Source organism: Nothobranchius furzeri, chromosome 4 (assembly GCF_043380555.1).
Source record: "Nothobranchius furzeri strain GRZ-AD chromosome 4, NfurGRZ-RIMD1, whole genome shotgun sequence".
Classification (NCBI taxonomy): domain Eukaryota; kingdom Metazoa; phylum Chordata; class Actinopteri; order Cyprinodontiformes; family Nothobranchiidae; genus Nothobranchius; species Nothobranchius furzeri.
Window position 1 is genome coordinate 67,537,120 of NC_091744.1, and position 25,324 is coordinate 67,562,443.

At 40.8% G+C, this 25,324-nt stretch overlaps 1 protein-coding gene across 3 annotated transcripts; it reads left to right on the forward strand.

Annotated features, from left to right (window-relative positions):
• Nucleotides 1-25,246, forward strand: LOC107388760 (proprotein convertase subtilisin/kexin type 5). 3 transcript variants are annotated; one of them, XM_054733074.2, is made up of 17 exons: nucleotides 1-157; nucleotides 2,536-2,731; nucleotides 3,732-3,935; nucleotides 4,003-4,071; nucleotides 4,209-4,251; nucleotides 10,802-10,947; nucleotides 11,708-11,902; nucleotides 19,058-19,144; nucleotides 19,235-19,433; nucleotides 19,516-19,739; nucleotides 20,616-20,858; nucleotides 21,673-21,918; nucleotides 23,440-23,635; nucleotides 23,710-23,915; nucleotides 24,081-24,181; nucleotides 24,407-24,578; nucleotides 24,666-25,246. In XM_054733074.2, exons 1-17 carry the CDS (start codon nucleotides 131-133, stop codon nucleotides 25,040-25,042), a joined length of 2,931 nt encoding a protein of 976 aa, XP_054589049.1. In that variant the 5' UTR covers nucleotides 1-130; the 3' UTR covers nucleotides 25,043-25,246. The 3 variants fall into 3 exon arrangements, with proteins under 3 accessions (XP_054589049.1, XP_054589050.1, XP_054589051.1); XM_054733075.2 differs by having other exon boundaries at nucleotides 4,212-4,251; XM_054733076.2 differs by lacking the exon at nucleotides 19,058-19,144.
• Nucleotides 25,247-25,324: the final 78 nt, after the last annotated feature.

Consider the following 25,324-nt stretch of genomic DNA (forward strand, 5'->3'; position numbering starts at 1 on the left):
TGCTTTTTCATTAGTTCTACGGTGTTCATGTGGTGTAAAGAGTAAGAAGACGCAAGACCGCATTAAACATCAGTAAAAGGAACGCTCGTGTCTCTCGTGTATGTGAACAAGCCGGCACATTAACCCTTTGATGCATAATGGTCACTACAGTGGACAGGTACTCAAAATTGTTATTTATTTATTTTTGCTAATAAGCACAGCTGTTGAAGACTTTATTGTATGTGAGCCCCTCCATTTGGACTTCAGAAAGGCAAGCCACCATATTTCATGTTCAGAATGCACGCTGTCCACTGAGATGGACATGTAATAAATTATTTGTAAATTAACAAAATGTTACAAAAAATATTTGTTGAAATTTGTTTCATTCACACCTAAAGATGAATGAAAAAAATTGTTAAAAAAATCATGGTTGAAGATCTCATAATTCATGCATCAGAGGGTTAAATTTTGAATAGATAGAAAACGTGTTTGAATAAAAAGCTTAACGTTACATTGTTAAAGCCTATTTTTTTTATTATTCCTATATAATTACATCATCATTCTCACATGATGAATTTATTTAAAAGTGCAAAATGAAAGTTTTTCTTATGTGGAGAACGAATCCTAAAGTTTTAGTGTTGGCTATTCTATTGCACAAGGACTGAAAACACATTTAAAATCAACAAAACATTCACACAACTTCTCAGAGTTGTGCTTCTTAGTTTGTTCAACAACAAAATAGATTTCAATTCCATTGAAAATGGACAACAAAAAGTTTGATGCACAAATCTTTCAATCCCACTGAATCAGTCATGCTTTTCTATTATGCATTACATAATTTATTTTCTGCAGTTCTTGCACTGACCAAGCCAGTTTTTTGTGCAATGTCTGACCATACCAAGAAGAAAATTGGATGAATGGAGGACCAACGGAATCTCTCCCTAAAATGTCTGTTAGATCTTGAGGACTGTGCACCTAGCCTTCTGTGTTTGTGTCTCGGAGATAACTGTATCACTTTTCAAATGCACTACTTAGACTATTCCCACTCTTAGAAGTAGGGCCAATTTTTCCGAATTGACTTTTCAAATAAAGAATCTGATCATACTAATTAAAATCTGACTGAGGAAGAAAGATTTTTTTGTATTGCAACTTTCAAGGTATAATTTGCAAGGCATTTTACAAAAATGATAATAAAAACTAACGATAAAAGTTTAAAAATTAAAATGAAAAAGTAAAAACAAAAATGGAGAAAAACAAAGGGGGTTACAGTGAACTTGAGTCTAGACCTGTTCTAATATCAGTTATTTTCTAAAGCACTGCAAGAGTATTTTGGCTGTGAATTGGAGCTGTAGTAGAAAATCTCCAACAGAGACTTCCTGAATGATCCAAATCAAAATCAGAAAGTCTTTATTGTCAATTTACAATAATAAAAAAATAAGATAAAACTGAACATGTATTGAATTAAAATGGTGCATAGGCCGACACAGAAACAAATCTATTGATAACCAATATTTTTAAATAAAAAGTTCGTATTTATTTTACGGTTTATTTCTATTGTAGGTTTAAAAACACCACATGAGAGCTGACCAAAGTGCTGTACAAAACAAGTCATAATTGCAGTAAAACAAACATTACAAAAACAGTTAAAACAATCTACAGTAAGACCACAAAGCAAAGCCGAAGAGTCACTGGCCAAACACCAAGTCTCAGAAATAGATCATAAGTCGTGATTTAAAGCTAGCGACGGCTGATGCCTGTGTAACAGAGTGGGAAAGTGCATTCCAAAGCATGAGGGCAGTGCACAGAAAAAGGCTGGTCACACACTGTTTAAGGCTAAGATTGGGAATGTTGGGAATGGGAAGAGAGAGAGATTACGAGGGTCAAAAAGAATTGCTTCTGGACTTGTTCACTTTGAGGAAATTTGCAGCTAACCAGCCAGTCACCTCTGATCAGCAATCAGCATTTAGTGAGTCCACATTCAATCTGTTCATGGCCAAAATAGATCTGACAATCTTCAGCATAGTTGTGGTAATAGAAACTTCCAAAATTTGACCCAAAGGCAAAATTAAAAAAAGGAAAAGAAGAGAGGCTCAAGAACAGAGCCCTGAGGTACTCCCCAAAGTAGCAGGATACAAGGAGAGGTACAGTCCTAAATCTGGACACAGAAGGATCTGACATTTAATTTACATTTAATTATAATCTGAGTCTTTTGAAAATGACTGCTTCTTTGAAAAGGTCATGATAAAAATCAGGATAAAAATCTTTAAATGACCCTTTGAAGTGACATCATATTAAATATAATGGAAACTGATTTTTTCCCCTCCTGATGTCATTGTCCAACTCCAGTCACAAACTGGTTGATCCAGTTCTCCCAGCCTGGTGTTCCAGAGCCCCACACATCAGCGAGACAGCACACCTGCAACTCAAATATCTCTCTCTCTCTCTCTCTCTCTCTCTCTCTCTCTCTCTCTCTCTCTCTCTCTCTCTCTCTCTCTCTCTCATCCCCCTCCTCCTCCACCTCTGCTGCCTTTCTCCCTCACTCTGTTTGACTCACAGGACTGGAGATCAGCCATGAGGTCGTTCATCCTGCTCCTCATCTCCCTCGCCTTGTGGCTCAGATCGATCAGCTGTAGACCCTCTTCGTCCTGTCCCGGGGGACAGTTTTTGCTGAAGAACCAGTGCGTCTTGTGCCATCCCACCTGCTTCGAGTGCGACGGACACGAGCTGTTCGACTGCACTACCTGTGGAGTTGGTGAGTGCAGGATCGTTCTCTTTAAATACCTTCTCTTACAATTAACAATTAACCTGGCATAGTAACGAAATCTGAGTTTTTTCCTTATAAACATCCTTTTTGATCTGTTATGCTCTGAAATGTAGAGATGGACAATTTATTCCCCTCTTTGTTCCAACTACTGTTTTCAACCCTGAAGATGTCAAACTGCAACAAAGCCATTCAGCCTCATAATTCTTCAGCCCAAAAATTATTTTTTTCTTTAGAGTTCTTTTTAATGATTAGCTTTAGTGCTGCAGAAACATTCAGCTTTCTCTGTTAAACATTTGCATGTTGATTTTTCCGCCACAAGAGCACCTTTGAAGTGGGTTTAAAAAAATGAAGCTGTGACCATTTTCTTGTGCTCGGTGTAACCTGATCATCTCATAATGGGGCCTTTGTTAATCAGAAGGAGAGGGAATAACCCTTTAGGGCTAAAGAAGTATTTCTGTGGCAGTTTTTTTGGGTTTAAACTGCAAGTGTGACACAAAATTCTCTTTGAAAACTCACCACAGCAGCCTGCTAGGTGCCAAAGATAAATCTGCAACTGCTCTGCTTCCAGAGATGCCTCAGGTGCTCAGTGATAGTAGCAGGTGGCAGAGTAATGATCATTAAGGCCATAGCAGATATCCGTCTCTGTCTAAGGCTCCGATCTCTCGTCTGTGTCTGATTACTCTCATTTGAAGCATCACTAGTCAGGAAGTGATTCCCTGCTGTCATCTGTTAGTTGCAGTCGATATGTTTAGACGATGCTCTCTTTTATTACACGTGTGATTTATTCCCCGAATCCCCGCAATAATCCGCTCTGATCCACTTGCTGAGCTTCTCCATCGGTTTTTATGGAGGCAAAGAAGTTTTTTACAGCAAGTGCTAGAATGGCTTCCCTCAATCCTTCATGCTTAAGGATGTTGTTACATTTAGACCATCAAGAAAATTCTTTGGCTTCGTATCTCATCTTGTGTATCCACCTCCTCGTCCTCAGGTGAAGATGGACAGGAGCGTTTCCTCCATCAAGGTCGCTGTCGGGCGCATTGCCCCAGGGGACTCTTCCCCGACAGGGGTCACTACACGTGCTTGCCCTGCATAGCCAATTGTGAACTATGCACAGATGGTAATTTATGTGCCAAATGCCGGGAACACTACAAACTCCAGAATGGGATCTGCCAACAGGCACTCTGTGACATAGGTAAAGCTGAGTCCTGAGTCCAAGGCTGTAACTTAAGAGAGAAGGCGCTCATTGTTCTGTGTTTCAGGGCAGGTGCAGGACCCAGAGACCGGGGAGTGCACCAACTGTGAAATGGGTTGCAGGACATGTTCTGCAGGTAAACATGCTTCCTGTCTGTGATGTGAAGGGGATCAGGGATGGATATTTAATACCTGATGATGGTAGTGGACATCACAGTTTGCCTTTCTCCTGGACTTTTAATTAATCACCTTTTTTTTTTCCTCTTGTTCCCAGAAGACCCCGAGTTTTGCAGCGCCTGCATTCAAGATTACTTCCTGTGAGTCTTTATTTTCTGTCCTAAATCAATTGACTGTTTATGGTATTTTTATCTGCACTAGAAAATTCAAATATTACAGCTTAAGCTCTGCAGGCACTAAACAAGTGCTGTTTTTAGTCATTATTTCCACTTCAATGATGTTTTATTTGTTGTTTCACTCATTGTTTTTGTGTTTAACTGATGAGTAAAACTAGTATTAGAAAAAACTGTTTAGATAGTCATGTGTTGTAATCGCTGACTCTTTATATAATTGATGGACCGTCCATGTGGTCACCCGTAGGTTTCTGAAGAGCTGTGTTGAAGCCTAGTGGGCGTTGCCCACCACCACCACCATATTGCTTGTGTAACCGTCACTCCAGGAAAATACAAAAGTAGGGCTGAAAGCAGGACTGCGAGGGTAGGGGCAGATGACACCCATCACACTATGAGCCAATGTAACTAAGGAGCTAACTGAAGCTAACGGACTTTAGCAGGCACTTGGAGCATCTTGGAGCCTTAGGTAGTTTATGGGTGGTCAGACCATGGCGGTAATGTGGCGCAATCATGTTCTTTTTACAAAAGATTATGCGATGGTGGAGGTGAGGGTGTGGGGGCGTTCTCCGCCCTGTCACAGACTCCCTTTTAGCTTGACATAAGTTGCTTTTTATTTCAACTGAAGCTGTGCTCCTTCAGTGTTTTGACAAGTCGTTCCTACAGGTGTCTGTTCCCCACATTCCTCGTGAACTGTCTGGTGAACTGAGCTTCAGCTCCAACGAAGAGATGTTTCCGGAGCTCTGCATCCCAGTTGATTCTGTTCAAAAGAATGAAACTTACAGCCTGTGTTTATTTTCACATATGTGGCGAGGTGGAGAAACAAGGGCCTGGGTGGGATTTGATCCCCTGACTCCCAGGTGAGAGTCATGCTTGCTAACCAGTCAGCCAAAGGGATATCCCTGCGGCCAAGTAGCCAGGGTGCATGATCAATCAGGATACAGTGACAGGACGCTCACCCTGTCACATATAGTTGCCGACTGGAGCTTGGCAGTAATTCCACCCGTGATCATGACACCACCCTTTATTGTGCCAAGGCGTAATATTCATTCACAAGTCTGGCATTGCGGCAATATTACTTACCACTAAACGTGGTGGCACAAATGCAGCAAAATTCCGACATCGCCATGCTGCCATGGCACTTCCATAAGACACACCGTAGCAGCAGTATTACGCTGATTTGCCGCCATGGCGTGTCTTCTAAACAAGGCCGGATTAACCATATGGGCAACTGGGCAATTGCCCAGGGCCCACGAACTCTAAAGGGCCCAGGGCAGCAAGGGCACGAGCAAAATACTGTAGGCCTATCTGTAATCTCCCGCTTTATATTAAACTAGGGTGACCGTACGTCCGGTTTTCTCCGGCCATGTCCACTTTTCACTCTCTGTCCGGGCGTCCGGACTGGAGGTTCTTGTATTGATGAAAATGTCCGGCTTTTCATCCAGGAGCAGGGATCAAATTATGGGGGAGCTGTATATCCTACACATCCAGGGGAGCCGGAAAAAAGTTTTCTACCGATATTACATCATTTATGGACTCTTTTGAGCAGAGAGCACAGAGAGCGGCACAGCGCTGATCGTTGTTACGCAGCGCTCCAGGCAGCTGCTTCCAGCGCACGGTCCATTCTCAAAGTGGCGCAACCAAAAAACTATAATTAGCACACGATCGTTCATGTCCGCACATGTTCTCTATTTTCTGTCTTATTTGCGCCTGAAGCGCTCTGCCACTGCGGAGCACATCACCTGTGCTGCGGTGATTTCACCTCATTGACGCAGCATCGAAACGCGCTCTCCGCTTTACGGTCAGGAGATCCCTTTGATCTGCTCAAAAGTAACTGATGAGGTGAAACGGTAAGAATCCAGGCAGCAGTTTTTTTGGAGAGTTTAGAGCAGATGCAGGAAGATGAGAGACAGACAGGGCAGGAAATAGTTAAATAAAAACAAGAAAACAAAACAAGGTGTTGAAAAGTAAAATGTAGGTAGATTTATCTCCACTACACGTTTTTACCTGTATAAAACAATAAGTTATGCACATGTAATATTTATACATCTGATACAATTCAGATCACCTTCAAAACTCAGTCACACACCCAGGGCCGTTTCAAGACATTTTGGGGGCCAAGGCAAAATGACCCCACCCACCCCCACCCCCCATAACTGGGCTCCCCAGAAGCCTCTGTGTAATCCATACCCTGTCCAGTTATACAGTGTTTGTAAAAGACCCTCAGACATTACTGACATGTTCTAATATTATCAGATGAAAAGCTAAATGATCAGACATGCTGTCTCATCTGCTGCTTTTAAAAACTTGCAAAAAGTAACAAAACCATTTGAAAGCCACTATTTGTGGATTCTCTGAAAGTTTTCATGGAGTGTGTGACAACTTATTTTTTCATTGATCCTATCGTCTAATCTCACAGCGGAAACAAGCATCCTTAATAATCTGTGCACAGGAAGCGTACCGATGCTGTAGTAAAACAAAAGGTATAATCATTTCTTATGAATAAAACCTTGTTGCAGCACTAAAGCAGAAAAATTAGATTTTGCAATAAATATGCTAAATATTTACATACGAATTGTTTTAGAGACCTTTTATTGGCAGAATCTGATATTAATTTAATTCTTACAAAAAAATGGGTCCCAATGTGGTTTGTGTGGCGTTGCCATAGTGTGACGTCATAGGCACAGATCCCCTGTCCTCTTTTATGGAAATGGAAATATGGTCACTCTATATTCAACAAACTGTCCACCAGGGCTTTTGCGCTGCACAGAGACGCTTCGCTGCCTATGACTTTGAACGTCAGTTGAGAGTCAGTCTCGTGCAGACTGACCAATGAAGAGAGGGCCTCAAGTTAAGACCCTCTCCTCATTGGTCAGTCCACACGAGGTGGGTCAAAGGTTACCATGTGCGGGTTATGCGATGTCAGGCTTTCAAGTATTGAGTATATTTACTGCATATTACAGTAAAATATTCAGTATGTGACCATATAATGGTGATTCTTGGGTCGTGATGATGGGGCCCTTGAATATTGTTGCCCAGGGTACAACAAAGTGTTAATCTGGCCCTGCTTCTAAAACCAGCTAATAATAACATGCTCCTCTCCGGAGCCAGCCCCCAGTGGATGAGAGGGGAACTACAATTTTTGTCATATCCGCGTCAGCTTCAATTTCGGCAGGTGGAGTTTCCCCCTTGGCTGTGAATGACTCTCAACTACCACCACACGCCATTTTACTGTAGTACGTGTAAGATGTATGTGTTGACCATTGTAGTAGCAGGGTCGCCATCTTGAATTGAAAAACTTCTAAAAAGTGACTCTGCTTCTGACAGATCACGGCTAATATTAAATTGCAGAAAATAAACAGTTGCAACAAAATACATCTTTATCATTTAGATTGTTTTAGTAATGTCTTGTTAATGAATGAACTTCCAAGAGTTCCCTAGAAGGGGAAGTGCCATGCTCTAGAAACAAATCTGGAGGGGATCGTGCATTTTCTATGGTGGACCCAAACCTATGGAATGTGTTGCCTTTGCTTGAGGCAGGCACCTTCTCTCCAGTCTCATTTTTACCAATTGGCCTTTTTCCCCTTGAGTCCCAAGTCAAACCTGGTTTTATTGTGATTTTATTTTTTTATTGTTTTGCAATTCCTTAAGTTAACCATCCAACTCAGTTTTACTCAGATTTTCTTTTATCGTTACTTATCTTTTTTGCTGTTTGGGTGTTTATAGCTTGTTTATACTGATGTTTCATATCCTTTTTACTATGTTTTTGCCTCATTTTATTGTGATAGTGTACAGCACCTTGGGCTACTGGAAAGATAGTGGAAGGTGCTGTAGAAATATGATGATGATGATGATGATGATGATGATGATGATGATGATGATGATGATGACAAAAGCACTGTTTAAATGAAGCTTGTGCTACCAAAAGAAAAAAATTCCTTCTCACTGACTTTTGCTTACTTTAGTTTATTACTTAGACCCAGAGATTGGTTATAGAGCGAGAACAGATCCACCATTTGTGAGCTTCTCCCAGGAGTTCAGGCCTCCTGGTATTGTGCGAATCAGGTTACGCACCATTTTCAGTCACAAGCTGTTACCTGAGCCTTGGTTTGAGCCCAACAGAGCATGAGAGGAGGAAGAGGAGTGGAACACGGAGAAGGTAGCTGATTCTGAATCCACACAGCAGATGAGGATTGAAGGAGAATCCACCAATTAACTGCACATAATGTAGTACTCAACCTTCCTCGGTGTGTTTAGGTGAGCAGGAGTAATGGTTTTAAAGATTTCAAATGGCAGACCATCTTGATAGTTCCTGTAGTCACAGTTATTATTACATCTACCCTGTGTAACACACACCAATAAAATAAAAGTTATTATTGCTGCCTGGAGGCAATCGTAGACTAGAAGAGTCAATTTTCTTACATCCGTTGTGACAGTTCCTCTAATTTTCTGGCAAATTTCATTGTCTGAGGTTCTGGATTCAGTGATGAAAATGTTAAAGATACGTAAGATTGACAGTTTTGGCATAACTTTGTATCCCTGGGAACAATGTTCCTCTCACAAAACAGAAAGAAGCAGAGCATGATGGATGCTTGGTATTTGTTGGCATTTATCTTTCTCCCCAAGGTGCTACGTAAGTGCAGCTAAACAGAAATTATCATGTTTCAGTCTCCAAATGGTTTAAACCTTTCATTTTCTTGGGTTTATTCAACTTTTGGCACCATCTACGGCATTGTTTCACACATTTCTGATCAATTCGTGCAGTAAAAGACCAAAATGAAACTTGCAGAGGGAATGCAAATGCACCCCATTGCCTCTGGATTGGATAGTCTAATATTTGCACAGAGGGTTTTCTTAAACATCCCACAGATTCTTAAGTAGAGGACGGTTTCCCAGCTTGAGAAAGATCCTGGTCTCCATCAGCTGCTATTGTGAGCGAGCTGATGGATGCAGTGTGACGCCTCCAGCTGTTCTTCATCAAACAATCGCCACGTCTTTGCACCAAATCCATGGCAACACAGTCAGAAAAGCAGCTTAGACTGTCAGCGGTCATACGCTTTCATAGCGGAGGTGGCAAAACAGCAACAGGGCGCAACCAATGTTTCTGACCATGATGGCCATGTTTACTGGCTGAAACACAAAATTATAGTTGCTCAAAACTTTGTTAAACAAGTCGTGTTCCTTATTATATTAATTCAGATGGAAAGGATGAGTGATACGTTAAATTAGTGGATATTTAAATAAAATTATAAAACACAGAAAATAAATTTGCTTTTAGATGATGATGGAAAAACATTGAAATGAAATAAAAACAGCCTACTTTATTGTTCCCATGCTGTTGTTTGAGGAGTGCATTGAGGTCAACAATAGAGCTGCAGGTGTGTCGAGGACGGACGCGGGGCGATCCCTGGCCGACCTGTCTCATGTAAACCAGAGCCGCCTCGGGCAGCAATTGGTCCTGATGGCCTTCAAAGTGCCTGAAATGGCAGCTGCTTTCAACAACAGTTTGATATTTCACTACCTTGTTCTCACAGGTTCTTTCTGTTTGATAAGACACAATAAACACTGAAGCACCCTTATAAGTGTTCAGTTTGTGATTCCATTACAAATATTCAGCTTTTACACCTTGCAGCGTTGAAAGAAAATAAAAGATAAACGTGTAAATTATACATGAAAATGTGAAGATCAATCAGGAATAGTGTCATTGTTGGGTGTCACCAAAATTAGCATCAATGAGATTTTGATCCAAAGGGTGAGAAATCAAGTCTAATGGACCTCTATAATGCTGGTCACAGTTTAAATGAGTCGGAGTAAGTTAGACTCCACATGACTAAGCTGGCATTTCAGTGTCTTTTATGGCTTTTACATAGTCTCCATCAAATGATCCACTACATGATCCCGGACGGGCCCCCATTTATGTTTCGACCTGGCTCATAGGACCGCAACATAAAATGGAGACTGAACAAAATTAGAAGTTTTGAGTATTTTTTTAATTTTTTTTTTCAAATTAAAATCAGCCTCCAAAAGGCCTCACCAACAGGCAGGAACTCCTGAGGTGATCTCCCTGAAGCTGCACCAAGCAGCCTTTTATCCTGCACCCACAGGTGCAACCACTCAGTGCAATCAAGGACTGCAGACAGCCAGGCCAATTGAATAGAGGGGCGTAACATCAGCTTGATCAATTGAAGGTTCCGTTATTTTACAAACTCTTTCTCATTCCACCAACCTAAACTCTAAAAACGAAACGTTGAAATCACTAGTTATTTCAACTGGAGTAACGAACATTTACTTTAAACATAATTAAAGCTACAATGTGACCGTGCTGACGTTCAAAACCTAGCTTATTCTGTAGACTTGCTATAGCAGCTTTATCACACCAGTTATCTTAGGTTTACTGGAACCAGTTGACGTAACTTTGTTAAGTAAATGCAATGTCTCCTTTCTTATAAGTACATAAACAAAGACAAGTTAATAGTTTTAAATCTATTCATTAATGGTTTTTTTTTATAAATTCCTCTAGTTTCAGACAGAAGTGTCGCAGACATTGCCCTCAGAGCACCTATGAGGACCGTAGCAGTGGTCTCTGTCTGTCCTGCCTGGCTCCATGTGAGGACTGCAGGAGCAACACCCGCTGCATCGCCTGCCAACCCGGTTACTTCCTCAATGGTACAAGTACCACAAACACAATCCTTGTAGGTTTTCCATGGGCTGTGACTTTTTTGTCCTTTAAAGGGCTTCTTTGTAACTCATAAAAGGCTCTTCTGCAGTATATCTTTGAGCTTGTGACCATTTATTCTAGCTAAAAACAAAGGTCATCCAAGTCTTCATTTGGATTGCAAATAAAGAATATGTCTGCAAATCTGTAGACGATATGCAAATGCATGGCCTATGCAAAGAATGAATTATGTTTGTGTTGCTTTTTGTTAAGGAAACTTTAACACTGTAAAACAAATGGAAATTGCTTTTAGATACTAAAATTTATGATCAAGTTGTTTCCTGCACACAAAGATTTGAGTTATGACTTGTTGCAGATTTATAAATCCTGAAAGGGCAGATTTAAATTTTCACTTGACTTTATTTTAAGTCTACTAGTTTAAAAAGGACCAGCAGATTTCCGGGTACTTTTTAGAACCAGTGTTAAACTAGATGCATTAAAATAACATAGATATATTACTTTTTTAAATGCCCTTATGTATGGCACTTTTAAAACATTAAGCAGCAGTTTTTACCATTTTCTGCTTCTTTCCTTTACAATGCATTTTATTTTGGAGACAGTTTTCTCTTGAAAATGAGAAGCAGTCCTAGTGAGATGACCTGCGTGTGTGGGAGTGAAAAATGAAATAATCCTGTCTGTCTAGCCCAGACGGAGACTTCTTGTTGGGAATCCAATCCCTGCAGTGACATCACTTCTTCCCTGTTACACCAGGTGAGGAGTGTGTGAAGCAGTGTCCCATGCAAACCTTCAGCGATTCCAGCGGGTGGCGCTGCCAGCTTTGCCACAGGTCATGTCAGACCTGTCATGGACCTCATTCAACAGATTGTGACCTTTGTGTCAGCGGGAATCCTCCTCTGCATGGACAGTGTCCTCAGGTCAACTGTCCACTTGGACAGTTCGTTGATGGTGAGTCTGATTTTCACAATTTAAGGTCTTTATGCGCATTTTTACTTAGGAGCTTTATGGAGCTGAAAAATCCTCACCTTATGGAAATGTCAATCAGAATTTTTGGGAAAAATGACAGTAACACTATACAGTAAGGGTCCCTTTATTAATGTTACTTAGTGAACTATTAAGCATAAATAAAGTATATAGTGAAGTAAAAACTGCTCAACAATATGGAATGCATATAAGCAAACACTCCCCTAACATTAAGGACACTTAACAATATTGGGAACAGTAATAAAGTGATCCTTTGTTTATTAATGGTTAATAATGCACTAAGTAACGTTAATAAAGGGACCCTCTAAGTGTTACCAATGACACAAATTCCATAAATGTATTTTTGATCAGTAGAAGGAGTACTCAGTGTCAAAAACACAAGAAACTTATTAGAGCAGATCTTTGTTTTCACAAACTCGTGTCTATGCAGTCAGACATAAACATGGCTGCCTGGAACTTTGTCAGTTTGATAAAAAATTGGAGTTAAAGTTTGTTGTGTTTGTAGCTCACAGTCAACAAGCCATTTAAAATGAAATTAGTTTAAAGGAGTTAAGTTTTCTGGCACAAAAACACTTTAGAAAGCGTACTACTTCCTGTTTTTGGAGCGAGTCATGCCAAATCGATTGACCTCCTTAGCTTTCAGAGTTCTTAGTTAGATTATATAAAGATTGTGTATTCTCCTTTTGTGGTTTGGTTCTTGCGGTATTTCAGCAACCTGAAATCAGTGTTTTCGTGAGGAATTAGGATTCTGAACCAGGGCCGGGCAGAGACCTTTGACGGGGCAGGTGCTCAAAGTAAAACAAGGGGCACTTATAGTGCAAAACTTTTAAACAGATTCACAATCCAACAAGTTAGAAAATTCAGATAATGAGACCTTTGGGTTCAAACAGCATAATAAAAATATATCAATTAGTGTCATTAATGTTAATATTAGTTCATAAATAATAGTTTTAGTTTTTAAAGCTGCCTTATATCTAGAGATGTTACAACCACATTTTTGCCCCTGATCCAAGTCCAAGTTGCTTGATTTTTGATTATCTTCCAATACTGAGTCCTGTTCTGATACCAGGTGGTGATGCAATGAGTTACAAAAGAAGAAAGAAGTTGTCCTTCTGGCTGCATTTGTCATTTTGTTATTTTAGCCTTAAAAGGTCCCTCATTCAGGAAGTACATTTAACAAGAATCAAGATTCAAGATAATTTATTGCTATTGCACAAGTGTGCAATCAAATATATTTTGCGCCTACTAAAGACAGCGTTAGTAAGAGGTAGTAAATAAATGTAAAATAAATGCACCACAGAGAGTTATCCAGTGTGATCTACAGCTATGTTAGCTGAGATCTTTTTCCTGTCAGTAGAAAATTCTTGATCCCATTCCATGATCTCACTGAACTTCCCACCAAGCATGAGAGCTCTGCTACCAACCTAAAAACAAAACCCTTTACACAAAGGCACCATCATCCCATACATGGCAGGAGTCTCAGAGAAACTTAGAAGAATCTTCTCCAAACACAAAATTGCAGTAAACTTTAAACCCAACAACACCCTCAGACAGAACCTGGTCCATCCAGAAGACAAAACACCAAAACAGAAGCTCAGTGGTGTGGCTTATGCAGTCCATTGTAGGAGCACTGTCCAGATCTTTACATTAGAGAAAATAAACAACAATTACACAAGAACATAACACAACACAGGAGAGCCACCTCTTCAGGTCAAAGCTCTGCAGTCCACCTTCACCTGAAGGACAAGGGACACATTTTTGAAGATGACAAAGTCCACATTCTGGACAGAGAAGATAGATGATTAAAGGCATTCAACAGAAACAGTTTTGTTTAAAGTTTCAAGTGACATCATGATGGCTGCAGACAACAGGGAATTCACAGTGTTGGTATTGATAGATCTTTCTGCAGCTTTTGACACTGTTGATCACAGCACCTTAATTAACAGACTTGGTGACTCGGTGGGGATCTCTGGAACTGTTCTAGACTGGTTTAGATCGTACCTTTCTAACAGAAGTTACAGTGTCTGTAGAAACCAAATCATGTCAGATTCTACCGATCTGTTCTGTGGGGTACCCCAAGGTTCTGCTTTGGGTCCACTGCTGTTTCTGCTGTACATACACCCTCTTGGACAGATACTTGATTCTTTTCATTATGTCTTTTATCGCCTATATGCAGATGACATTCAGCTGTACTGCTCCTTTAAGGATTCTGAGTTCTATAAACTGTCTGAATTACTAGAGTGTCTATCAGCTATCACCAGCTGGCTAGACGATAACTTCCTTCAGTTAAACTCTGAAAGGACTGAATGTCTGATCATTGCCCTTGAGAGCATGGTTCCCCTGATTAGTCTAAAACGTGGTCATTTATCCTCTGCCGTCAAGACAAACTTAAGGAATTTGGGTGTTATTTCTGACCAATCAATGTCTCTTGAAGGTCACTCAAAAACGTTGGTCTGAAACTGTTTTTATAATTTAACATCACCAAACTGCGAAGGTTGGTGTCAAAACATGAACTTGAATTGGTTCTCCACGCCTCTATCTCCTCCCGTCTACATTACTGTAACACACTCTTCACATGTTTTAACAAAAAAGCCCTTGACCGCCTTCAGTTGGTCCAGAACTCTGCAGTGAGGCTCCTAACTGGAGCAAACAGAAGAGCACACATCACTCCTATTCTGATGCCTCTGCACTGGTTACCCATTAACTTTAGAGTTCATTTTAGAATCCTGACTAGAACTTTCAGGGCTCTACATGGTCAAGCTGCTCCCTATATTACTGAACTGTTAAAGCCTGATACTCCAACCCAGCCCTCAGATCCACACACCAGAACCTTCTAGAAGTTTCAAAGACCAGATATAAAAGTTGAGGTGATCGCTCCTTCCCGACTGTTGCACCCCGACTCTGGAATGATCTTCCTTTATCCTTACGCAGCACTGACAGTCTGGACACTTTTAAAAAACAGCTAAAGACCCTTTTGTTTGAAGGTGCTTTTACCTAAACCTTTTATTTTCTTATTTTTAACTAAATTTTTAATCTTTCATCTGTTTATGAAAATTCATAATTTCATGACTTTATTTTTTCTGACATTAATCTGATTCTGTTTTGAGGATGTTAATTTATTTATGATTTTATTACTTTGTTTTATTTTGTTTTGATCTATGTGAAGCACTTTGTGATTGTATGTTTGTGATAAGTGTATAAATACAATTTACTTACACTTTTGAAGATGACAAAGTCCACATTCTGAACAGAGAAGATAGATGGGGAGAGGAGTAAAAGAAGCTATCTATGTCAAAATGTGAAAAACCCACTTTAAATAGGGGAGGGGCTACCAATAATGTAGCTTTGAATCTCATTCCTAAGCAGTTTCAGTCTAGATCACACCTTCCTGCATCTAATCAACATGATGACTCACCATCAATAGAGGCTAACGACTCATCAGTGGATAAAGAGGAGGGGTACTCAGAATAGTTTCTGCTCTTTAAATAACAACAGACAGCAACAGCTTATAAGCTTGACTCTCCCATATTCAATTTAGAATTGACAAAGCTCCTTAGAGAAGTGAAACGTTTTAAAGAAACCAAAGAAGTCCAGCTGCCATCATCTGAACCCTTTGGAGTAATAGTCAATAATAAAACATACATAATAAAGTCATAAAACATATTTAATTATGCTCACATTCACTTTTACCATCTCTTTGTGGGAGGCAGAAAATTTATCACGGTTAACCCTCTTATGACCATAAATGTAACAGTTTTTTGTTGTTGTTTTGTTTTATGGCTTTAAAATTGTAATAAAAGTGTAAAATGTTTGTAACTCTTCTCCTTTTTTCAGAACAGCCTCAGCTTTCACCGTCTGGCTTGTATTTAGTGCTTATGTTTATCAAAGTCTGTAAAACTGAAAATTAAATTAAATGAAAAAAAATATTTGAATTTTCTTTACATTTATTACTAAACAGGAACTTCAAAATGACTTGAGCAAACTATTTCAAAATAACTATTTAAACTCAGAACTGCAAACACTCAGAAAACAGTGTGAACCCTGGTCTCATGTTTACCAGTTTAATGACTGTTTGTGACCACAGGTCTATGCTCTGGTCCAGAGAACGGGATACAGTAAAATTAATACTAGGTAACATAAGTGTCTTAATGGTCTTGGGCCTTCTTATCTTTCAGAACTGCTTTTACTGTATAAACCCTTGCGGTCTCTGCGCTCCTCTGGCAGCCGTCTCCTAGTTATCCCTAAAGTTAAGACTCACACCCACGGCGAGGCGTCCTTCAAGTATTACGGCCCTCGCCTTTGGAACGGGCTGCCGGAGGACCTCAGGTCCGAAGGGAACATCCAGGCTTTTAAGAATAGGCTCAAGACCCACCTTTTTAGCTTAGCTTTTAACTGATCACTATTTATCTATAAGTACATATTTATCTCTTTTATTTTTTTTTATCATTTTATCTACATCTTAGTGTTTTTATATGATTATGTTTTCTTTTACTATCTTCATAATCACTTTTTATCAGTTACTTTTTATCATTATTAGCTTTTATTATTTTATATGTTATATATCTTAAATCCTCCAGTGTTTCCTCTGCGGAGCCCTCTGCCTTGGGGCCGGTGGTCAGGGGCGGCGGCGGCCGGGGCGCTCCCCGGGTAGTGCCCGGGCACTGGTGGGGGTTTCTGCCCTACGCCACTGGGTGTCATGGGCCGGTGTCTTGGCTGCTGCCGTGGATCTGTTGCTGCCAGGGCAGATGGCTCCGCTGATGATGTGTCGTTCATTACCTGACCCATCTGAACTCAGCCTATTGTTTCCTCTGGTGTTCACGAGTGTGTGTGTGTGCGTGTGTGTGTGTGCATGGACGAGTGTGCGGGTGATTGTATGTCCACTTTTGGAAGTTGGGTGCGGGAGGGAAACTGTAATTTTTAATTGTTTTATACTTGGGGAGGGGGGCTGGGATGGGAATGTGGGATCTATGGGGCCATTTTAATCTGTAAAGCACTTTGAGTTGCATTTTTTTGTATGAAAAGTGCTATATAAATAATGTTGATTTGATTTGATAACACTCATACATCACAACTGTAGCTACATTTCTACCAGCATTATAAAGATCAGTCAGCCAAATAAAAGGTGAATGCTAAACATTTCATTCCAAAAAAATCAACTAATAAAATCCTGCACTGCAATTATCCATACATCCATTTTCTGAACCCGCTAGGGTCGCGGGGTGGGGTGGGGGTGGGGGGTGGTTGTCTTGATAAAATTATATTTTCAGCTAAATAAATATTTATTGTAAGTATAAATAATGCTGAAATGAAGCTGAATCTTCCATTTAGTAAACAGTTGAGTGGTCAAATAAAAACCAGTGTGACCGTAATCTGTCCCTCCTCATGTCACCATCTACAGAAACAGCCTTCTGGGGCACCTGACCAACCAGGTAGATTTTATTTGTGACGTTTCCATAACTTTATAAAAGCTGCTGATGAAGATGATCAGGTTATCGCCTCCCTTTGGTTCTCCGCTCTCCCATCGCTGTTCGCTCCGTTTTTTTTCTGTGACGCTCGCTGCAAAGCTGGTTTCCCTCTAGGCTAATAGCAATTTTTTTGAGTAACATGAATTACATCATGTAATACCTCATTGAAAAGCTCGTTTTATGTACTGTTAGAAACCATTTGAAGCATTTTTATTCGATTTGTAATTCAGAAGTTATGACCCGGAGAATCTTGAGTGAGAAAAATCAACATCTGTGATTCTTTGTTGTGAGTTTCTTCGACACTTCAGGAGAAGTCTCTCATGTCCCATTTTCTGTCCCAGACATGCAGCTACCTGTCTCTGCTCCACACACACTAACCACGGACTCAAACGCACTTAAACAAAAGCTCTGATATTAAAATCCATCCAGCTGACGTGAAGCAGGCAGAAAAAAACACAGGTAGATGAAAGCAGACTCCTGCCTGCAGGTAAAACACCGGTCTGTCGTCTCCATGGCTGCAAGGTAGAGCGACAGCGGAGACAACCAATCACATGTTAGTATGATGTGGCGGAGCCAATCAGTGAGCTTGTAGGCGGGTCTAAGGGAAAATAGGCTTCAGCTTGAGACAGCTGCCTCCGCATGGTCCCAGTGCTGACCTGTATCACAGTATAACAGTTTTGAATGGTAAAATCTGACAAAAGACCGGAAAAAGGGCACTTTGGGCACTTCAGACAAAAGGGGAAGGTGCTCAAGCACCCCCCCCCCCCCCCCCCCCACACACACACACCCCACCCGCACATGCCTGTTATGAACCAATGTTTCCCTTTCTGATTTAGTTCCAAACTTTTCAAACAATTTCGTGATTTCTGTTAGCTTTAATATAAATAAAATGCACCCTGTCCATCAGAAGATCAAAACGTGTGTTTACCAAACTCTCTTCCTTGTTTAGCATTTTCTGTTGACTAATGAGAACAGCTGTTTTTGTTTATTAACCTCTTCCACTATGCTGTTATTTTGTTTTAGACTACACTGAAATTGTTTGATTTCATTTAGCATTGTAGCAATACTTTTTATTATCTTATTATCGAGTAGCTTTGTGTAATAACAGAGAAAACACTGTAGCACACAGCAAGATTGCGGCTGATGCTGTTTTATAAACCATCACTTATAGTTTAATGCAGACCAAATTCAATCACACTCAGAACTCAGTTTATTCCAGAAACGAGGGTTCTGATAACATCACATTCACATATCACATTACACTACATCATACACTCACCACGTATCAGTGTTCCCTAGTTGTCATGTCCTATAATTTGTTTAGAAAATAAATTTCTTACTTTTTATAAACTTGACTTTGTCTGAATTAATACGAAGTGTACTTCGTACCCTGAATAAACAAAGAATCTTAATTCTTCTGGTTAAATATTCAAGGATCAATCAGGTTGATATTTTATAGTTATATGGAATCACCAAATCTTATTGATCATAATTAAAATCCCAAAATACATCTGTACACTAACACTACAACAATGTAAATATTTCACTTTGATTGTTTCATTGATATACAATCAGAACAAACAATCATTCATTGCTTCTGCTTCCACCTAGTGGTCTGAAAAGGTCAAACAAAATTTCTTCAATTGTTTCATAGGCAAATACAGTGAATGCCATCCATGTGACGCTTCCTGTAAGACCTGCTTCGGGCCTCAAGCGCTGGATTGCTCTTCTTGTTTTCAGGGTACAAATATTTGCCCTTTTTGATTCCAGTGAAGTACAGTGATAGCGCTCCTTATAAAAGAATATGCTTGTTTGCTTGTGTGTGTTCCAGGATATTACCTGGATCAGGACAGTTCTTGCGTAGAACACTGCCCATCTGGCTCCTATGCAAACCCAGCTACCCAGCTGTGTGAAGACTGCTCACCCAACTGTGAGGCCTGTGTGGACACCAGCGACAACTGCATCAGCTGCTCCAGAGGCAGCAGTCAACTCTTCCTTCATGAGGGACGATGCTGGACCAACTGTCCAGAGTGAGAAGTTGGATAAACTCAGTAGAATAAATTAAACATGTCCTTTATGTGTGTCCTCAGCTATGCCCTGTCTTACCTTCAGGGGTTTCTTTGAAACTCAGGATGGCTCATGTGAGGCCTGCGATAGTTCCTGTCAGACTTGTGATGAGACCGAGTCACAGTGTCTGTCCTGCGCTGACAGCTTCTACTTAGAGGGTGGTGTATGTAGACTCAACTGTTCGCTTAGGATGTACCCAGCAGACGATGGTACCTGCAGACGCTGTCCTCCACACTGTGACATCTGCTCCGATGACAGGACATGTTTCAGTGAGTTAAGGAAAGAAAAATGCTCCAAACATGCATGACTTTAATTTCAGTTTCAATTAATTTTATTTTGGTCATTTCAAAGGAAAAAGAAAGAATACAATAAAACAGAATCTCAATTATAGTAACCAAAAAGGTGTAGACTGAAGCCTAGCTTTTTATGCCTACCCTATTTACTCAATCACATTACTTATCATGAAAAAATGACAAAGAAAGATAAAAGTAATATAGTAATAAAAATGGAAATAAGATAAAAGTTATAAAAATGTTAGTCATAATCGGAATATAGTGAACAACAACAAACATAATTCAGCAAGAGGAAAAATACACAGAACTTAAGACAGAACTATACAAAACTACCAGTAATCAGTAATAAATCGATGTTTGATATAGATCAAAACAGAAATTTGAATACTATCACTTGTGCAAGAATATTACATTTTCATTGACATCTATCAGACACACTAGACCACATATGGTCATTATGGTAGTATGACATCATCTCATTGACGTACATTTTTTGAATGATTTAACAGTGTTACATGCCCTGATTCCAGTGTCCAAGTTATTCCATAGTTCGACTCCTACTGCAGTATAACTCTGACTCCTAACATTTGTTCTTACTTTCTCTCTCATCAATTGTTCCCCCCCCCCCCCCCCCAGATCATACTGAATTTCTTTGACCTGGAATAGCTTTTGAATACAGTCTGGAAATACTTTATTTTGTACTTTATAGATTACTTGTGCTGTTAGGAGTTTGACCAGATCTATAAATTTTAGTATTTTTAGTTTTATAAACAGGGCGAGTGTTGGTGCACGGTAATCAGAGTTTGTAATTACTCTTATTGCCCTCTTCTAACACATTAACATTTTATGCAGAGTGCACATTCCTCTACTTGATGCTGAATGGTGCGTGCAGAGCCAGTTGTCCTATGGAATATTATGAGGACATGGAGGAGGGTCGTTGCGGTCAGTGCCACCCCACCTGTGGCAGCTGTTCAGGACCGCTGGAAGATGACTGTGAGACCTGTTCATCCTTCAGCCCAAAACTCTACAAAGGTTCATGCCTCAAAGACTGCCCCACTGGTACTTACTATGAGATACCAGCTATGGAGTGTCAAGGTGAGCCACCAAACTTTAGAATTAGACTTTTTAAGTGACATTACTTGTATATTTAAAATATTTTATGATGAATTTTTTTTTTTAATATTTTCTGATTATGCTTTCTTTTATCCAACAAAAGGCAAATAGAAACACAGGAGCTCTAAGGGATGGACTTTTTTTTACATGAGAACATTTAAACCAGGATTTATGCTCTTATTAATAATTAATTTGCCACAGTTGAGGCTATATATGCAGACAAACTGTCTCTCTCCTTACAACGCTGATAAAGTCAGACAACTGGATGGAGAAAAGTGAACGGATTTAGGGATGTTCTGTATCAGCTTCTTTATTAATACCCGATATACTGATAAAGTGTATGTATATGTAGAGTAGCTGAAGAGTTTAATGTGCACGCTTTACAAAAAGTTGTTAAAAGAGGTACAACTCAATCCAGATTGTATTTTATTGCCTATATCGGCCGATAACATGGAGCATCCCTAAAGTGAACCCGTTCATGTAGCACCTGCATCCTTCAGATGTATCGTGTAGCATGCTCATGACTCTTGAACTCTAGAATAAAGGCAAAACTTGCACCTTTCAACATTTTTTTCTTCATAAAATCAACTGAATGTACTTTCATTCATAAAAAGGAATCAGATATGTTCAGCTTCCAAATGTAAAAAGGAAAAATGAGAGAGATGTCAGATTTTTTTAAGATAAAGAAAATTACATCCCTTGTGCAGAGGTTTTGAAGTATTTACATTCAAGATGTAATTCTGAAGCAGACGTTTTCAAAACTTCCGAGGTAAGTGAGGCATTTCATTTTCTGCAGAGTGCCACCAGACCTGTAAGAGTTGCATTGGCCCAGATCCAAACCAGTGCAGCCAGTGTGAGAAGGGCCTTGTTCTGGATCCAAACACGTTACTGTGTGGAGTGACTGGTGACTCAGGCTGCCCACTGAGAACCTACCTACACGATGACCAGTTCACCTGCATGAGCTGCCACCAGTCCTGTCACTCCTGTAGAGGCCCAGGCATTAATGAATGCCTGACCTGCGCCGTCCCCAGATTCTTAAACAGTGAGTACATTTCAAAGTCCAGACACAAATGTGGGATTACTCATATCATATAAAAGTGTATTTCTATGCACAAAATAGATGTTGATTATCTATTCAGATGCTTCATAATAGCCTTTCTCTGTACTGACTAATGGATTTTCAGCGAGCTGATGGGTACTGGCGGTCCAAGCTGAATGTGGCTCATGTGGTGCACTACCAGCACTGTTTAAAGTGGGGATGGTATGCTGCTGACCTCGGTTCGGAACGTTGTGGATCGGTGGGCGGAGTACTTTACAGACCTTCTAAATCCCACCGGCACATCTTCTAGCGAGTAAGCAGAGTCTGGGAACTTTGGGTTGGCTCCTTGATCGCAATGCCCCAGGGGTAAATGAGATCAGCCCAGAGTTCCTTAAGGCTCTGGATGTTGTAGGACTGTGGTGGTTGACACGACTCTGCAATATTGTGTGGACATTGAGAGCGGATGAAACTGGATAGTTAAACCTCAGATTCAGGAGGAGCAATTTGGTTTTCGTCCTGCAACACTGGACCAGCTCTTTACCCTCGTGCAATGTGCGTGGGAATTCGCTCAACCAATCTACATGTGTTTTGTGGACTTGGATTTCTGGGTCTTGTCCACGAGTGAAGAACAGATGGAGCGCGAGAACAATAGGCAGATTGATGCAGGTGTTTTACCAGTCTGTGGTGGTGAAGAAAGAGCTGAGCTGGAAGGTGAATTTTTTGATTTACGGGTTGATCTACATTCCTACTCTCAACTATGGTCACAGCGAGCTTTGGCTAGTGACCGAAAGAATGAGATCATGGATACAAGCGGCCAAAATGAGTTTTTTCCACAGGGTATCTGAGAAATAGGGTAAGAAGCTCAATCCAGGAGGGGCTTGGAGTAGATCCGCTGCTTCTCCACATTGAGAGGAGGCAGTTAAAATGGCTAAGGCAACTGGTTCGGATGCCTCCCAGGTTTTCCTAGCATGTCCAAATGGGAGGAAGCCTAATAGAAGACCCAGGACACAATGAAGAGAATATGTTTCTCGGTTGGCCTGGGAACACGCTGGGATTCCTCTGGAGGGGCTGGCCCAAGCAGCTGGGGAGAGGGAAGTCTAGGCCTCTCTGCTTAGGCTGCTGACTCCAAATAAGCAGAGGAAACTGGATGGTGTTATCTTAAATATTAAAAATGATTTCTTATTGTTAATGTTGATTGTGACTATTCTTTAGATGTTTAGTGGGCCGACAAAGGAAATTATCTCAGAAATTGAACATCCGCATCCTTTCTTTCCTAAATCAGTCTGAAAGGGTTACTGTTTGTTTCAGTCCTTCTGCTGCAGATATATTTGTGTTTTTGGTCATTTCCCTTTTAGATACCCAAACTGATGATTCTTCCTTCACTACAGAAAGGAGTAGACTTAGTGACTTAAAGGTGACCCTAAGGCTGCTGAAAGAGCTGAAATCAGCAACCCTCCACCACCGTGCTTTGTAGTTGGTGTTTTGTGCTCATGTGTTCTCATATGTTTTTATTATATCTCACAGACAGCACCTGCGAGACGGAATGTCCTGCTGGTTCATACGCCACAAGGCAGGAAGCTGATGGACAGCAGCTGGGATTCTGTTTGCCCTGTGATCACATCTGCTCCTCTTGCACCGGGCCATCGCCTCGGGACTGCCTCACGTGTTCTTCAGGATTTCTGCAACTTTTTCAGCTCTGTGTCATCCACTGCCCCACAGGGTAAAACACTCAACATCTGTAGTTTTACAAAATATACACTTTTTACTGAGATTTAACGTGTTTTGTTCTTTAAGGTATTACAAAAAGGGTTCTCATTGTGAGAAATGCGACGAGTCCTGTGAGCTGTGTACTGGACCGGGCCCCGAGTCCTGCAGAAGGTGTCCACTTCCTCTTCTAGAGCTTGACGGCACCAAGCTGTGTGTGGAGCGTTGTCCGCATCGCTTTTATCAGTTCAATGAAATCTGCAAACAGTGTCACGTCAGCTGTCAGACCTGCACAGGTATGGATGTAGGACTTACTTCTCATCGCATCTGTTTTCTTTCCTATTAGGAAACGGTCTGTGTTGGCAGTAATTTTGTGTTTGTCTTTCAGAAGTGTCATTGTTTGACAGTTACTTGGTAGTTCTGAAGAAATAGTCAGACAGTGAATGCATTTGTGTTTGTAGACTCTTCTCCCCAAAGCTGTGAGACGTGCGATCGCGGCAGCACTCTCAAAGACAAAGTCTGTTATCCACGTTGTGAGGAGGGACGATACTTTTCTGAAGAGGTGTGAAATAAGCTCAGTGTCAAAAAAATAAAACTTTTTGTTTTTGCTCCCTAAAACATGACAATATGATTCATATTGAATATTTAGCACATTATTTCCTAACTTACAGATAAAAGTCACGTTTTTCTTAATGATCACTGACGTGATCTTGATCTGCTGTTGGGTGCAAGCCTTTGTTCACACAGGAACTTCATTCATGCACAGTGTAATAAAGTTTATTTACAGGAAATCTGCGAGTCCTGTGACAGCTCCTGCAGGCACTGCACTGGCCCCAGACCTGACCAGTGTCTGCTCTGTCACAACGACTTTGCTCTTCATGCCGTTGAGAACAGATGCACCCGCTGCTGTCAGGCTGCAGCAAATCACACCAACTGCTGTGTTTGTGACAGTGGCTCAGGTATAGATACTGTATTAAAAAAATAAATCAGCTGATTTGTTGACAAGAGCAAACTACAAAATCCCCCTTTTATTTTTTTTTATTCAGCTCTGTGTGTTGAGGCACCACAGCCCAGGTTTGAAGAAGCAACGGAGCGAGACGTTATCGTGTCCTCTAAAGCTCTGAAGCACACCTCAGCTGCCTTACCAGTCGGCCTGCTGCTGGCGGCCGGGTTGGGGCTGGCTGTGTTTGCCTTGGCGAAGGCTCACGCCAAGAGGAGGCTATGCTGGAACCAGAGCTACGAGAGACTGAGCGGCAGCGGGAGCATCAACATGCCCCACGGCGTGCCCGAGCCAGACAGCGGCGACGAGGTGGACGTGGTGTACACCACCAAGGGTGGATCAGTATACAGACGCTACAGCTTCATCCATGAGAAGGAAGCAGACCCAAGCAGGGATGAAAACACTTGTCTCAGTCAGTCTTAGATGGATTCATGCCAGATTGTGCTGTAATAAAACATATTTTTGATGCTCCGTCAGAAAAAGTAGGTAGACCATAGAGGTGTGGGTAGCAATATATGAATGAGTTGTATATTTTTATTCCACAAAGTGCCTGTGACTGTAGGAAGCACCCAGTTAGACAATGATGGACAAACTGAAAAATTACTCATGTCTGTGTAAATGTATGTAATTTTATTTCAAACCCATCATGAAAACTCATCTGTGAATCTTTGTATTAGGTCAGCGAGTCAGGGTTGCATGATTTGT